Genomic DNA, 15482 nt, shown 5'->3' with positions numbered 1-15482 from the left:
ATGAAGTGTTTATTTCCAATTTTGAAGGAGTATTTGGTTTCTCGGCAGCTTGAGTCTAGCGCTTTTGCTAGTATCATTTATAATGGATCGCAAATTGTCGTTAAAAAAGCGCGGTCATGTGGTTTTGCAAAAATTAAGTTCGGCGATTGAGCAATGATCACACTTTACGAGTCATGCAGTCGGCAAATTTTTCCGAAAAGTTCAACTCGAAAAGTTTTACAAATTGGGAACTGGTGTCTTTTTCAGAATTTGGAAGGGAATGGTTTTCTTTTGGGGCGAGTTCTCTCTTTTACATACTTTAACAACACTAAAAAAATCTATTTCCATGTTTGAATGGGTAGTTGATCAAAAAGACCATGAGGTTGGGGTACTCTGCGTATGGTATAAATTAGATATAAATCAATCGATATTTTTGGGAAAATTAATTGAAGTACATGTCCATCAGGGTTTTAACCCTCGAATTTCGCATATTTGTAGTTGTCCTTCTCAAACATTTAGGTGTGATGCCCAAGGTTCAAAACAATTTTTTTTACCAATTCAACAGTTAACCAACTGTCAAATTCTCTCAAGGACATGGCATAATCCGGCATAATCAAGGGACAAAATAAACTAGCCCAACTCACTACACTTCAGATGGTCTGTTATTTTAAAACAAAAAAATTAGAAAAGTGAAAAATAGGGGAAAAAGCGAAAAAAAGTAAAAATGGAGAAAAAAAAGTTATTTTCCACTTTTTGAGGAAGAAGCTGGGAGTTTGGGAGACAAAAAGTGGTTATGGAAATTTTTGGAGGCAAGAAAACAATAAGAAAATCTGGTAAAAGAGGGAGGAAAAAACCGTTTCGCGCGTTTTTATATTACTTTTAGGGACAGGCGTGTGGGTCTTTTTTGAGTGTCGAACCCCTCGGTACTCTTGAATTGGGTGGCGGATTACTGGGTGCAGAACACCTCCATTCATCCTCTTGAACATGTTGGTATTGACGGCTAAATTGTCGGTGACCAACCGGTTTATTTTGAATCCACAGTCTTCAACATCTTTGAAAACTTGTAGCAAAAGAGCCTCCTGTTCTTTCGCGGTAAGATGACTCACGAGGAAATAGGCCACCGGTATTTTAAAGTACCTGTTGAGTCCCATCACAATATATCCTAGCATCTTGTTTGCTAGCTTATATTGATCTTTAGGATGTATTATATCCCCCATGTCAACTTTCCCGACAAATTTGTCCAACTGTGGGATATACTCTTCACCTGGTCCAATCGTCATTTCATCCAGAACAAGGGAACCATTTTTTTATATGTCGGATAGATTTTCACCCTCAGACTTCAAATGTTTTTTCACTAGCGATCCCACACCGGTTTCCAAAGTAGATCTTCCAGTGTAGGCTTGAAGAGTCTGTCGGCATGGTAGGTGCAAGATTCGCGACTAGCGCAGAAATTCGTAAGCCCCGGGAGCACGAGCATTGAAAATAATGCAATGTGCAATAGTTATTTCGGTCCAGCGTGCCCCTTGCAATTTTCCGTAATTCTGAATTTGATCCAGTAGGAAAATCTCAGCTTTCCCACCGTTGTACGCGCTTACAACCATTCGCGATAACTGTTTCCTTATTTTTAGGGGAACGCAATCCCTCTCGTTTTCAAGTTCAGTAATTTTCTGTTTTAGTTTAATGGAATTTTTCTTCTCTCTTCTTAGCAATTGCAGTAAATTTGCATGTCTTAATTTTTTTTGTTTATCTAAATTCATATAGGAAAGAGTTTTTTCAACCGCACGGCCAGCTGCCTCGTTCGTTTGCCAACTGGAGACATCCACCCAGTAATCACAGGAGTTAAGCCGTCGTGTTATTCGGGGACGAACTAGCCTCGCACTTTGACATCCACGCGTTGCTATCTCCGGAACGGTCTGCACACCCGTTGTCGCAATGTTCGGGGCATCCGCCGCAATGGTCGAGGCATCCGCCGCAATGGTCGAGGCATCCGCCACTATGGTCGAGGCATCCGCCGCTATGGTCGAGGCATCCGCCGCTATGGTCGGGGCATCCGCCGCAAATATGGTCGGGTCATTCGCCACAATCTCCGGAACGGGGGCTGGAGCAACAACCGTCAACGAAACGTCCATCGAGTGATCATGATTGTCAATGCCTGAGTCATCTAACCAGCCGCCATCCGCTAATTCGTCTGCGGAAAAGTTTATTCTTCGGCACAGTACTGGATTTGCTCTTGGCGGAACTGCTGCTCCGTGCGTTGGCGAGGGAAGAAGCCGGCGGATTGGGGAAAGAATAACTCTATTGTTGGCTGAATTCAAATGTGGGGTGGATGTTGCAGTCCGCTGAATATTTGGAAGTAGCCGGCGTTTGAATGAGTTTATCAACTCAGGATTTTCCACTGCAAAAACAGAAGAGAGGACGTGGTAATGAATGCGTTACATACACTATTATTCATAGTTAGTACTTTAATTAATTTAAAAAAAAATTATGAATGTGGAAGTTCATACAGAACAGGAAAACGCAAGAATGGTAGGAACAGGAACGGGAAGAGCAGTTTTATTGGTCTAATGAATACACATTCCCGACGTTGGTGTCAAGAAAATACCCGAGCAAGTCGTAATTCGTCAGGTATTAAAGTCAAAACGTTGTGTGTGAAATGCAATGATTCGAATTCCGTTTTTCCGCTGCCCCAGGACGAGCGTAACAAAGCCGTTTGCTTAAAAAGGGAAAAACGCGTAATGTTGTGCTGGATCTGCAGGTTGAATGGCCGTGCATCGTAAGCCCTACGACGCAAGCACTAAAAATAAGAGTACCGGAGCAAATGATATTCGTAATATCAGCATTATGGATTTATGGTAGCAGTTCCTGGGAAACGGAAGTGAGCTGTGTCTTCGACTCGACCGTCGAAGCGAGTGATAGGTCGACTACCATCGTCGATGTGAAGCTTCCAATATCGACCTACAGACCGAAGCGTCATCCACTTCCAATCCATCACGTCCTAGGCGAAGCTTTCACCTTGAGGTCGGTTATCCTTTATTTGGTGTTCGCATTTCACATTTTTGTAGCAAAATTCTTAATTTGATTCTACTGTTTCTATAGCGTTATCATCCATCCATCGCCCGAAATGAAATATTCAGCCACCTTCTAGTAAAACCGGAAGCGGTCGACGATGACGCTGAGTTGATCCAGCAACTTAGCCGCGCCACTGGCAGTGAAGAGGAAGGTCACAACTCCAGTTAGACATTGCCCATTCTTCGGTTGCGTGCATCATTTTCTTCCGCGATTACCATACGATTTCGGGTGCAATTTCGCCGTTGAAACCGACGTCAGCGATATCGAGAGTCGCCTATACCAGCTCTGTGGGCTTCAATTGGAATTCAAACTTAACGGACGTCATTCATAAAGCAAAAGGAGGCTTAACTTTGTGTTTCGTGTTTCATAGTTTTCTACATTGCACTTGTTGTTGAGTAACATATTTATGAGAAAAGAACGTTGGGGTAAATATAGATTGAACACTAAACGAAATAGAGCAACAAACTTACGGGGTTTTTTTTCCAATTGTCGGGTGCTGCATCAGCTTTGAGGCGCAATGAGGTACTACCGTGCATCCGATAGCTCTGCCCAGTGAAATGTTCACTACAAACACAATTTTTTTTCAATAATTCATCCCCATCTGCAAACTCTTTTTTAAATCCTTCGTTCTTCCTAATTTCATTAATCCACCGTGCACGCAAAGTGTTATTGGAGGGGAACTCGTGAAAAGAAACACCTTTTTTTTTGTAGTATTTTCGCACTCATGCACTTCACAAGTTTGTGTGACCATTCTATAAAGACTAAAGAAACACGTGAAGTAACGATCCTTTATTCCATTCCCAAACCTCCCTAATTACAGTTCCCAGCCTTATGTATTTCCGTTTAAGTCGTGAACAACACGGCAAGATTTCTTTAAATTAGGCAGGTTAGACATGAAAGAAAACATTACTTTTATTTGATAATTCCTATTATGGAAACATGTCTTGATCATAACCCTACATAATTGTTTTTAATTTTTCAAAATTTATTACTTATTGAGTTATTGGGTCTTTGGCAAATTTTTTAAATTCCCCAGCAGTTTTTGTTTATTTTCTTATGAGTTTGCATTTTCGAACGCCAGATGGCGAAGTTGTACCCTCCATTTTTCGCCTGATTGGCTCTCACAGGGCATGGACTACTAAAGCTAGAGGACGGGTCACTTCGTCAAATCCTATGTCGGCTACCATTTTTTGTTTGTTACTTTAATGAATCGAGCTTCAAAAATGAGCTACAGTCTATTAAATTATCCCTATGCGGTAAATATTTAATTTCGGTGATATTTTAATTAGAAATTGACGTAGGTGTTCGTTAGTTGTCGCCGCCTAGCGGTGATTGTTGGTTTACCACTCTATGATTTTCTGGTTTTGTTTTGGTTTGGTTTGATTAGGTGCGTCTGCTATCTGTGATTCTCTGGTGATTCTCTGGATTCTGTTTGTTTCTAAAAACCATAGTTTAGAATTCTTAGCGCTAGGTGGAGACAACCAACGAACACCTCTCCCGTCCCCTCAAAATTTAACCGCAAATATCTTTTAATTTAATATCTTCACAAGAAAGGTGCTTTGGAGACTTAGAATAGCTTTTTAAATCTCTATCGATTGACCCTTCTTAAAAAAATATGATTAAAAATACACCAGACAAGCTATAACACGGCGGGATAGGACGTGAGTCCCGTCCTCTAGCTTTAGTAGTCCATGGTGGATACAAGTCTACAGGCCTTAACCATAGAGTAGGCCAAGGGGTAACTAGGCTACTACTACTATAAAAATGTTGGCTGTTAGATCTTTCAATAGACTTATTTATTTCAAAAGGACACAAATTGGAATCCAAAATGAACAACTGAGGTATGAATTTTGAAATATTAACTTGTGCATCTGTGTGAGTGTGACCTTATTATGGAAAATGAGTATGTGACAAATAAATAATGATGGTATATTTTTTTCTAGGACTGTTATGCAATCTTGTTGCAGTAGATCCACTAAGCAACCAGAAAATCCTGATATGCCTTTGTCATTTTCCAACTCAAACGCTGCCAAATGGTCAGCACAACAATCATTTAGTGGTGGAGGAAATACTGGTGAATCTCCATGGTATGAGCCATTTGTGATTTCAGCTAGTGTTACTGCCATACTAGTGTGGTTTTGTGTCCTGAGAGAAGAAAATGATGTTGATGATAAACTTGGAAAAAGTTTATATGACAGAGTTGATGGTTTGGAGAAGAAACAATTGGAATTGGCTTTGAAGCACAATATCCAAGGAGTGGATACAGTAGCCATTAAGAAGAGACTAGATGAATTGTCAACAAATAGTTGAATTTCCTATCTGTAAACATAATTTAATTGAAGTTGAAATACATTAAGTAAAAACCAGTTTATTGTTTGGTAAATTTTTTGCGATTCTCCTTTTCAAATCATTTGTTTGCTATTTATTTTTTTTACGTTGAATCTGTGAAGAAACCGTAGATGGCACTGTTTTGTTTTCGATTTTTAAGAATGCAGACGAAAATTGAAGCAAATCTCAAAAATTGACAGTTTGCGTCTTGCGTGGTGTTTCTGCCTCTAAACGCCTGAAGTTAGCGAGAAAATTCATAGAAAAAGAAGCATGGATGTCAATCCGTTGGCGGTAATTTTGGGTAAATATATTATTTACAGATAAAGCTTATTTCAAAAGAAAATATTTAATGGGAACAAACGTGGCTTTAGTCGAAAACGGTAGCAAAGGTGATCGTTTGTTGTTTCGCTATCCTTATGATACTCAAGCTACACCAAACTTTGCAAAACGTACACGCACAAGTAAGTTCCTTACGAAACTCCATAACTTCCAGCGCAAGTCTCCAAGTTTTTTCTCTGTTGTATTGTATAGAGCAACTGCAAACTCCATACCCCCAGATCAGTGCTGAAGATATGCAAAAAACAAGCGCAGCATATTCCAGTACAATTAGTGGTAGTGTTCACAGCTTTCCAAGCAAAGTATGTTAATATACTCTCTTAATATAATCTGTTTTGAAACATTGAAGGTTATTAAAACATTTTTTCAACTATTTAGGTATTATCCAATTTGTTTGCTGTGAAATCAGAATTGTGTGGAAAAAAATTTGAAATAAAAATAAATGACATTCGGTTTGTCGGTCATCCACTTCTTGTTTACCACCAGGGTGAAGGCAAATCTGCTGGCTCTAGCCAGGAATCAATTTTGTCTTTCAATGTAGTTTTTGCCCTAAAGGTAAAGAGATTCCATTTTAAATTTGCATGATTTTCATCAATATTTTTTACACTTCTAAGGCATCTGCAAGTCATGCAGTAGTTGACTGTTATCATGAAGTAAGCAAGAGAATAGCAGCTGCACTTTGGCATGAAGAGCGTAGAGTGGCATATTTGAGTGAAGAAGCCAAGGTCATGACATCCACTCAAGATGACATTTCTTCGGAATTGCCCGATGATCCACTAGATGTGCCGTACCATTTAATTTTACAACGAAGTCAGCTTGCGCGCGACTTGCGCCGTGTCTACGAAGATTTACAAATTTCTGGGAAGATACATTTGCGCATCAATCGATGGATTCTGATCAGCTGCTGTTTACCTCAAAAAATCTACCACCTTCTTGACCCTGGACTTGTTATTGAACCAGCAGACATTCATGCTTGCATGGAAGCATTGAGACCATACCACGCCATTTTGCTGCTTGGGGACAAAGAAAAAATCATCAATAATCTACCTCTTGATTCGTCCCCCGCTTTGAAACGACTGATAAATCTTGCGAATCCCCTAAAAAGTTTACAAACTTTAGCAGCCGATGCTGACTTGACGCTATCACACGTCTTTCAATTAGTGGGTCACATGCTATACTTTGGACACGCAACCATTATATATCCTCTTTGTGATAGCAATGTTTACGTCCTTGCAGGCAGTGCCAACACTTCCCCACAATCCAAACTTGCTGATGTCTTCTCCGAAATGTTCAATAGTGCTTGTTTAATTCAGATTATGTCCGAATTTTCCGTTCCTGTATCATTGAGCCAGAGAAGGAATCCACTCGCCACTCCAGAGCAAGAATCAGAGGAAATTAAAATTATTATTTGGATGCTGCAACATCATTTGCTCATACAATTGCACACATATGTACATATTGTCGTTGATGACATGCATCCGAGATCATTTAACAAGGGTTCATTTCGTAGTGCCAAAACGGTAAGTTTTTGTGTTTAAAGTATAACGATTACTGTAGTTAAATCAGACAGTATTGTTTGAATTATCCCCTAGACGCGTGTAACGTTTGCAAGTCGCCAGTCCACTCCAGATGAATTGAATGCTGGATCCAGCCTTACACGAATGCCCAGCGATAGCGACATGGCCTCTGTTATTAGTGACGAGGCTTTGTCCAGTCCACCTTCACATAAGAGCATCAGTAGTAAAGCTCCGTGGTCAATCGAAAATATTCTTTCGGCCTCTCTGAGTAATGCTGAAAGAGAGGCTGTCCTTCAAGTTGATGCCGCTGCCAACTCAGAAGACTTGGAACTTTTTGCTCGGTAAGCTAAACTATTATTTAAAAACATCTTTTCATGAATAATCTAAAAGAAGAAAACACAGGCTTTGCAAATATTTCCGCGGGAAACACCATCTAGAGGAAATCATGTACTTGGAAAATGTTCGAAGATCGGACCTACTTCACCTTATTGACAAATTTCGAACTATTCTCATTACATTCGAACATGAAGATTCAGCTTGTTCCGTTTTCTACAAGAATTCTACAACTTAAATATCATATTTTTCAGTGGAAATCAAAATTGGTGAATGTTATATGGAAGTCGTTTTCACTTGATTTAAGTTAAAAGTGGTATGTGAACATTGGCGTTAACACTAGCTCGCATCAAAAACCCTCCCTATTGGGCTCCTACGAAGCCGACTGTTGCCGTACTCGTCGTAGCTCAATACCTGTGTCTACATCGCAGCTTCCGAGGTAATCTTACGTCAGGAAGTCGGTTGGGGGCTAGTGACAGATAGGCCAATGTCGCATTCCTGTTCAACCTTTGTAAACTTTAAATTTTATCTCAGGACAGTATATGTTTTATTTGCTATTAAAATATGAATTTTCCTAAATATTTTACAAAATCCTTAGAATCAAATTTGGCAGAAAGTGAGATTGCTAATTGTTTGGTAAAGCAAGAATAAATATATCTACTTTTACATATGTTAGCTCTACTTTACAATTGTGCATGGTAATATTCACCTTTATGAGGAAGCAAAATAGATGGCAATGAATGAAGTGATGATGACGTACAGTGGTGAAATATTACAAGCTAAAACCTGTTTAAAGAATCTTTTTCGGGAAAAGCTCAAAGAGGTAGAAAGATAAATAAAGAGATCGGCTGAACGACTGCTATTATTCGCAACGTTCTGCTTCGCGGAGCTGATTTCCTTTGTATGCCATTGATCTCGGATGGCGGAGCATCTTAGGTCGAAGGTTATCTACATCATCTTCCTCCAACTCTTTTCGGGCTTGGATAAACTTGGTTTTGAGAGACATAACATCATCGCCAAACTCAGTCAGTACAGTAGACATCTTCGAAACATAGGCTGCAATCAATAAAGAAGTTGCATGTGTTAGAAAATAAGAGTAAACAATAATTTTACTTGACAAACCTTCAAGATCAAAATCAAGTTGATCGGGAAGTTCGATTAGCTTAGCAATCGTTTGATGCCATTTCGGAAAACTCTCAAGTAAATTACGATGACTTTCAACGACATCTTCCTCCATCTCTTGTAATCGGAATGCCGCTTCATGAAATGAATACAATTCTGCCGAAAGTTCTTCTTCTTCTTCCTAAAATACCATTGTAGCTGGAATAATGAAACACAAAAAAAATAAAAATAAAAATAAACATCCGAACCATGATCAATTGTAGATTAGGCTCCGAGAATGATGGGCTCGATTTCAACAGGTTTGGTTCATTTTCGGAGGGATCACTCACATCCACTGCTAGCTCTTTCACACGATCAGCATACCTGAGTGTATTCAGTGAATTCTCACAAGAGGACATACCAGGACTTATCATTGCGATCTAAGAAAATAAATAAATTAAAACGCATATTAATCCATTTATCACCGCTGTATTGAAATTTACCATGCAAGTTTTGGATTTTTCTCCTATAAAAGAATCTTTTAACACTTGGGTTAACTTCGAAGCACGAAAGGGAAGATGCGCTCCTCGCCGCCCAAGAGCCCTGATACATTCCTTCAACGCTAATAGGGACTTGTTGATTTCTGAGCCCTCCATTCCTAAAAACTCATAAATCACTTGAAATAAAATAACACAAGGAATTAAAATGAGAGCTAACTTGTCTGTCGATCCGAAGAGTTAGTATCCGCTCCACGTTCGTTGCCAGCAAGATCAACAAGGGAAAATTTGCCATAAAGCCGAGAAGCAGCTCCAGTGCGCAGAATAATTTGAAACACAGCGTGAGAACGTGACTACAATGACCAAATGAAAGACAATTAAAAGAGGAACCTACACTATCCTAAACTAAACCACTACCGAATTTGCATTTGCTGCTGTTTGACCACTAGTCCTCATTCGACTACCATGACGTATAAGATCCAGAACCTGATCAACAGATTCAACAGTTCTTTCACTTAAACCCACTACTTGAACTTGTTGTTTTCCATCTTCCAATACGCGTAGCTTTGCTTTACCATTCAGTAAGTCAAAAACCTAAGAAAAATCTTGAATAACGGTGAAATAGAATAAGCGTGTAAATAAACTTACTTTTCCTGAATAAATTTCGAAAAACGATGCCGATACTTTAAGATTAAGGTCGCGGTATTTAGGCTGTTGAACATTTTTAAAAACATCAGTTGCCGTTAAAACATAAATTCCGTTACCACAATTCTGATTCTTTCCCTGAATGAAAGCACATTAGGTTATGTACTACAGTTAACGTGGCAAAACAATTTTCTATTATAAAATACCAGAAACTCTCCGCCCATAGTGTGCGTCTTACCACTCCCAGTTTGACCATAAGCAAAACAAGTGGCCATGCCTCCTTCGAAAAGTGTGCGTACCAACGGGCGCGCAGTACATCGGTAGACTATTTCGTTGTTGCAATTTTCGTCAAAGGCATAATCATATCGAAATAGCTGGTTTTCCAAAAACTTGGTCAAATCAACCTTTAAAAGTTAATAGCAAGTTGTTATGTCAAGATTAGAAAAAAGATATGGGCTTGTTAACAATGTACCTTCAATTTTGGCTCATGTACTATAATTCTCTGTTTGTCAGGTATAGATACTATGTCAACTTCCTTTAGATCTGTTTCTTTTTTGTTCATTGGTCGTTTTCGAACACAAACAGTGATCTGTGGATCAGAGTTTCCTATATCAAGAAAATCAGTATCACGAATAGGATGGTAATCCAATGAAGCACAAAATTCCCTAAAAAAATGTAAATGATTAAGATTTAATAATTGTAAACTAAGACAAAAATTGTACTTAATCATGGCAGAAAATTCCCAGTTAACATTTCCTGGATCTTTCTTCATCATTGTCTTTTTCTCTTCTCTTGACTCTGCATTACGGATTTTTCTTTCTTCACGATTCTTCTCTAACCTTTCCACTTCTTTAATGGGATTAGTACGCCGTCTTGCTAAAAAGAAAAATTTAAAGAAATGATTGTTAACTATGAACTATTACTAAAACAACATACTTGTCATACTGTTTGTCACTGTTGGTTGTGCTCTTGTATGAAAATTTGGTAATCCAGGTGACAAGTTTTCTCCAGATGATGGGGCAACTGCTAATTTCGGAGTACTATTTGATTTAATACCACCTATTACAATGCATACACGCTATATGATTTGGATAATTTCATTTGAATATTTTTCTACATTACCTTGAGGAGTGTGACTCTCTCGTAAATTAGAAACAGCTGCATTCTTCGAGCCTGTTGTCGCCCTTCGAGACTTTAGTATTGGAATTGAAGAAGGAAAAGTTTTTCACGTCGAAGAAAAATAACAAGATAGACTTTCTCATAATAGTATAAGAGTAATAGAAATAGTTCTAAAATTTCTCAGTTTTAAAATACCATGTGTCAAAAGAAATCAACATTGCCAGAAAATATGTCTAAAACAAATGAAATTTTTACGAACCACGTTTTTTGGTGTGGATTTGGTAGTCGGGTGATTTGGTGTGCCATCTGAAGATCCCGTAATCAGATGAGGATTAAGCGCAAGTATTATTTCGATTTCAATCTACATATCGTAAAGAGAACATATTATTTTAGTCTGATTCATCACTCATACCGCACGCTTTAAATACTTATTTTTTATTGCTCCATTTACCTCTTTAGCTTTAGTTTCTCCATTCTCAAGCCACTCTACTGTTACGGTACGATTCAAAGTGTTTAAGCAACTTATTTTGGCGGGATGAATTCGACCTGAGAAGTAAGAAATCAACATATTGTTTCAGTTGCTTGCGAACGCGTTCATCTCGAAAAATAACTTCACTTACGATCAGTCCTTTTTATATCAACATTTAAGCCTACAAAAACTCGATCCATTTTAATGAAACGTGCGCTCAAAGTCACTCTCAACAACCAACTATTGGACTATCTCTCAACAATCCCTGAGTTCAACTGCTGCTATTTCCATTGCAAAAAGCGGCAAAATGACGACTAGGATTATTATGCCCTTCGGCTTCCATCAACTTAGAAAATTTGACAACGTTTAATGAAGTCAAAATAATTTTGAAGTTTCCTTTAGTTGTCTGCTTGTTGTTATTACCGTGTCATATGTATTCAAACAATCGAGTCTTCTTAGAAAGCAGCACGTTAATAAAAAAAAATCCCGATTTTGTATTCCTACCATTTTCCGCTAATAATGAACTCTACATCAAACTTATTGTTCGTGACAGTTCCCAAATCCGTCGAGCAGCTGTCAAAACAACTGCAATCGAAGATTGTTGACCCACTCATTCTTCAGACACTGATTGATTGTAATTTTGTTCCTTGTAATGCAACCTTAGTAGACTAATTAAACACATTTTATAACAGTTTCCGTACGATACTGGAAAGGAGAAGAAATATGCCACAAAGAATGGGAGGCTCTATTAAAAAACTCATACCTCCCACTCACTATGATTGAAAATCTATTCTCTGGAGTTCTTAATCTAACTCTGGCAGTTTTTCAAATTCCTGAAAAATTATTTACACCAGAATTGGTTCTTGCTGAACTAATTCAGTTTGGGTATAATATTTTCATATGTGCAGCATAATTTAAAAATTGTTAAATATGTTTATTAATTAGATTGGCAGTTGAACAAGCAGAACAGATTACTAAGTTAAAAACCACTTCAGCTCCTAACATACCCAAACTTCCTAAGCTTAATAATGTCAAGTGGAGAATTGATGTCACTATATCTACTAGGTAACTAAGAATTTTCTAAGTGCATAATTACCTAAAAATTAACAGATCTTATTTAAATCAGTGATGTAAGCCGGATATTAGAGCCTTGGATTTTGATGGAAATCAACTTAGAATCAGGGGATCAAAAAACTGTACATATTCCCGTAGCTCAATTTCATAGTTTGCGATATCAAGTTGCTTCGTGTTTAAATCAGTTCAGTAAAATGCCCGTTTAGTTATGTAGACTTAAGTCATCCTATTGTGAATCCTGGCGTGCTGAAATATAAAAAGACATACTCGTTACAATTACGCCTTTACTTTATTTGTTAATAATCGTACGAGTAATATCCAACCCGCCTGCCTTATTTAGTCAATAAAATAATCTCGTTTCTAAGATATTACTTCACCGGAACCTTTGTAACCAAAGTGACATCAGTCGACCTAATTAGTAAGAGACCACATGAAATTGCTTTGACATGTTATTCTGATGAAACTAGAGTGTCAGACAAACGGTGGAACAAACGGAAATGGTGTGGTTGCGTCCTTCCGGAGTCCGGATGCAACTAAAACATATCTTATTAACTAGTTATTGCGCACCAAAATCGTCTATAAAAGAAAAACACTATTTTCGACACTCTCAGTTCGTGTTTGTGTTGCGTGAAATCGAAAATGAAAGCTTTCGCCGTGTACTATCTGCTATTCTCTTTATTCGCTGTAGGAATATCGCAAAATATTAAAGACAACGGGAGTTCAAAAGGTTCATCGAAGTTCCAGACGAACTGTGCATTCCCAACGTCCACGTCAGCCCTTTGTACCCACTGGCCGAATGCAAAATCTTTGAACAAAGAGGTAAGTCATCTTTTTTGCATGCGCTTTTAGAATAGAGAAGAAAACATAAAGATATTGAATGTGCTAAATTTGACCGCCTTTATCCTTTACAGGTTGTCTCTTTAACGATTACCATGGCAAACATAGGACGGGTTTCTTCATCAATGATTATTAACCTTGATTTAAATCTCATTGGACTGCAAATGGCTAAATGTAATATATCTTACATTGAACCTGACGCTTTCAGTACTCTTGTTAGTCTAAAGGAGATAAACTTGAGTGGAAACCGCCTGGCGTACATTCCCTCTGGGCTTTTTGCCAATACTATTGTGAAAATAGATTTGAGCAACAACAATCTAGAGAATCTTGACGGCGGCCTATTTCAAGAACTTCAACATCTTAATGTTCTTGATCTAAGCGGTAACCGCCTTTCAAGCTTTCCAACAAATCTTCCCAGGGTTCTCACTCACCTTTACTTGGAAAGCAACTTGATAACTGAAGTTCAAAGCGGCGTAAGGCTGTCTAACTTACAGCATTTAAACCTTTGCCAAAACAGAATCAACCGTTTAAAATTTACCGAAATGGGCTGTTCCAAGCTTCACTCTTTGTGCTTGGACGATGGAGTAGTTCGCCTGATACATGCAGATGCAGGTAAATAATTTTGACCTCTATTGATTTAAATATGTGCATGCTGGAATGTCCGGTAATTGGGGAGGAAAAACGGAAAGAGAAAGATTGAGAAAATAGTTTTTTGTAAAAAATTGAAAAAAAATTTATAAATTAAACTATACGCGACAGATTTATCAGAATACCAATTAGAATTGCAAATTAAAAAAAAAAATATTATTGTATGGCGAGTGCAGTAGTATAGTTTATGCGTTTTTGACTTCATACTGTTTTTCGGTTTTTCCTTATGTATATTGTGTTCGTTTGAAAATTTAAATTTTTTACTATATATTTATTTACGGTATTTTTAGGATTTCATCAATTGGTCAGCCTACAGGAATTTACAATAAAAGGACAAAAATCTAGGAATGAAAAATTGGCTGTCGAACACCTGAGAAGCATCGGCGGTTGTACAAAACTCCAAAAGCTGAGAATTGAAAGATGCGACCTGGTTTCCTTAGAAGTTTTGGCTCAATTCAGTGAACTTGAAACACTTGGGTTGAAGGAGGTTTATGTGGAGACTACTCTCTCCCCTTACTTTTTTAATGGCTGCTCAAATTTGAGGACACTTGATTTGACAGGCAGTGCCTTACTCGCTCAGTCGATTCTAGGAAATCAAGACATCAGAATCAAGTTGCAAAAATTACGCACGCTGACGGCAAGAGATTGCAACATTGACAATTTGAATTGGATACCCGAAAGAATCGACATAACTTCTCCGTCTGGTCCCTTACCCTTTCCGTCGCTCTTGAATGTGGACATTTCTGGCGATAACAATTTCAATTGCAATGACCAGCATGTAAAGCAAGCACTTTGCCGCTTTGATAACTTAAAGCGGACTGAAAATCCACAAGGGAAGATCGTTAACAGGAAATTTATACTTGAAAACGCAAATAACACAAACTGTCGCCAACAAATGGCAGCACAATCCATTCTCCAAATGAATTTCAATGACTGTGAGGAAGAAACTGGTTTTCCGTATTCTGGACAACCAGATATTGCGACGCCAAGCAGTAAAACTGATGGCGAATCAGTGACGGAGGAAATTTTCAAACCTAGAACTGATGATGAAGAGGCGCATTCCTACACCATATATATAGTTTTGGGTGTCCTATTAATCCTTTTTATTGTGCTGGTTGTTTTGGCTTTTTATTTTTTTAAAAAGCGTCGAAGTCAAACTGTTAAAGTTCCTGACTGTAGTACCACGACTAAACAAAGTTTTGACAACCCACAATCCATTCAAAGTGAAGTGTAGGGGGCACGACCGTGAACTAAACCGTCGAAATTGCCTGTCTCGTAAATTTCCATTTCGAGAAATAATTAGTATACTATCGGACAGCAATATTTTGTCATGATTATTTGCTGTTTACGTAAAAGTTTAACTTCTTTGTATTGTAATCGCAGTTTGTATTACCCGATGTGAAATGTAATGAACTATTGATTGTAACACGCTATATTATCTAATAAACGAGTACGAGTACGAGAAATTGGCTAATATTCTTACGAAAGTAAAAAATCAAATACGATCTACTAATTTTCAATTATGATATG

At 38.1% G+C, this 15482-nt stretch overlaps 5 protein-coding genes across 6 annotated transcripts in view; 4 read left to right on the top strand and 1 right to left on the bottom strand.

Annotated features, from left to right (window-relative positions):
• Positions 1 to 15482, top strand: part of LOC124342055 (THO complex subunit 2-like) — a 366722-nt gene that overhangs the window by 121633 nt on the left and 229607 nt on the right. The window lies entirely within an intron of this gene.
• LOC124343074 lies at positions 4732 to 5414 on the top strand. Its single transcript, XM_046796196.1, has 2 exons — positions 4732 to 4889; positions 4992 to 5414. Exons 1-2 carry the CDS (start codon positions 4813 to 4815, stop codon positions 5356 to 5358), a joined length of 444 nt encoding a protein of 147 aa, XP_046652152.1. The 5' UTR covers positions 4732 to 4812; the 3' UTR covers positions 5359 to 5414.
• On the top strand, positions 5539 to 8232 carry LOC124343045 (GATOR complex protein NPRL3-like). Its single transcript, XM_046796158.1, has 7 exons — positions 5539 to 5677; positions 5748 to 5837; positions 5908 to 6014; positions 6091 to 6267; positions 6327 to 7232; positions 7305 to 7570; positions 7632 to 8232. Exons 1-7 carry the CDS (start codon positions 5647 to 5649, stop codon positions 7798 to 7800), a joined length of 1746 nt encoding a protein of 581 aa, XP_046652114.1. The 5' UTR covers positions 5539 to 5646; the 3' UTR covers positions 7801 to 8232.
• On the bottom strand, positions 8047 to 11682 carry LOC124343039 (kinesin-like protein KIF2A). 2 transcript variants are annotated; one of them, XM_046796149.1, is made up of 15 exons: positions 11545 to 11682; positions 11376 to 11470; positions 11184 to 11285; positions 10928 to 10997; positions 10742 to 10864; positions 10528 to 10681; positions 10278 to 10470; positions 10012 to 10209; positions 9809 to 9943; positions 9578 to 9754; positions 9381 to 9513; positions 9167 to 9321; positions 8933 to 9103; positions 8685 to 8865; positions 8047 to 8618 (listed from the first exon to the last, which is right to left on the bottom strand). In XM_046796149.1, the coding sequence occupies exons 1-15, from the start codon at positions 11591 to 11593 to the stop codon at positions 8425 to 8427; spliced, it is 2130 nt and encodes a 709-aa protein (XP_046652105.1). In that variant the 5' UTR covers positions 11594 to 11682; the 3' UTR covers positions 8047 to 8424. The 2 variants fall into 2 exon arrangements, with proteins under 2 accessions (XP_046652105.1, XP_046652106.1); XM_046796150.1 differs by having other exon boundaries at positions 10751 to 10864.
• LOC124343046 (leucine-rich repeat-containing G-protein coupled receptor 5-like) lies at positions 13059 to 15414 on the top strand. The gene is made up of 3 exons (XM_046796159.1): positions 13059 to 13286; positions 13379 to 13916; positions 14243 to 15414. Exons 1-3 carry the CDS (start codon positions 13107 to 13109, stop codon positions 15184 to 15186), a joined length of 1662 nt encoding a protein of 553 aa, XP_046652115.1. The 5' UTR covers positions 13059 to 13106; the 3' UTR covers positions 15187 to 15414.

This window comes from Daphnia pulicaria, chromosome 6 (genome assembly GCF_021234035.1).
Source record: "Daphnia pulicaria isolate SC F1-1A chromosome 6, SC_F0-13Bv2, whole genome shotgun sequence".
Taxonomy (NCBI): domain Eukaryota; kingdom Metazoa; phylum Arthropoda; class Branchiopoda; order Diplostraca; family Daphniidae; genus Daphnia; species Daphnia pulicaria.
This window is presented reverse-complemented; position numbering and strand designations above follow the sequence as displayed.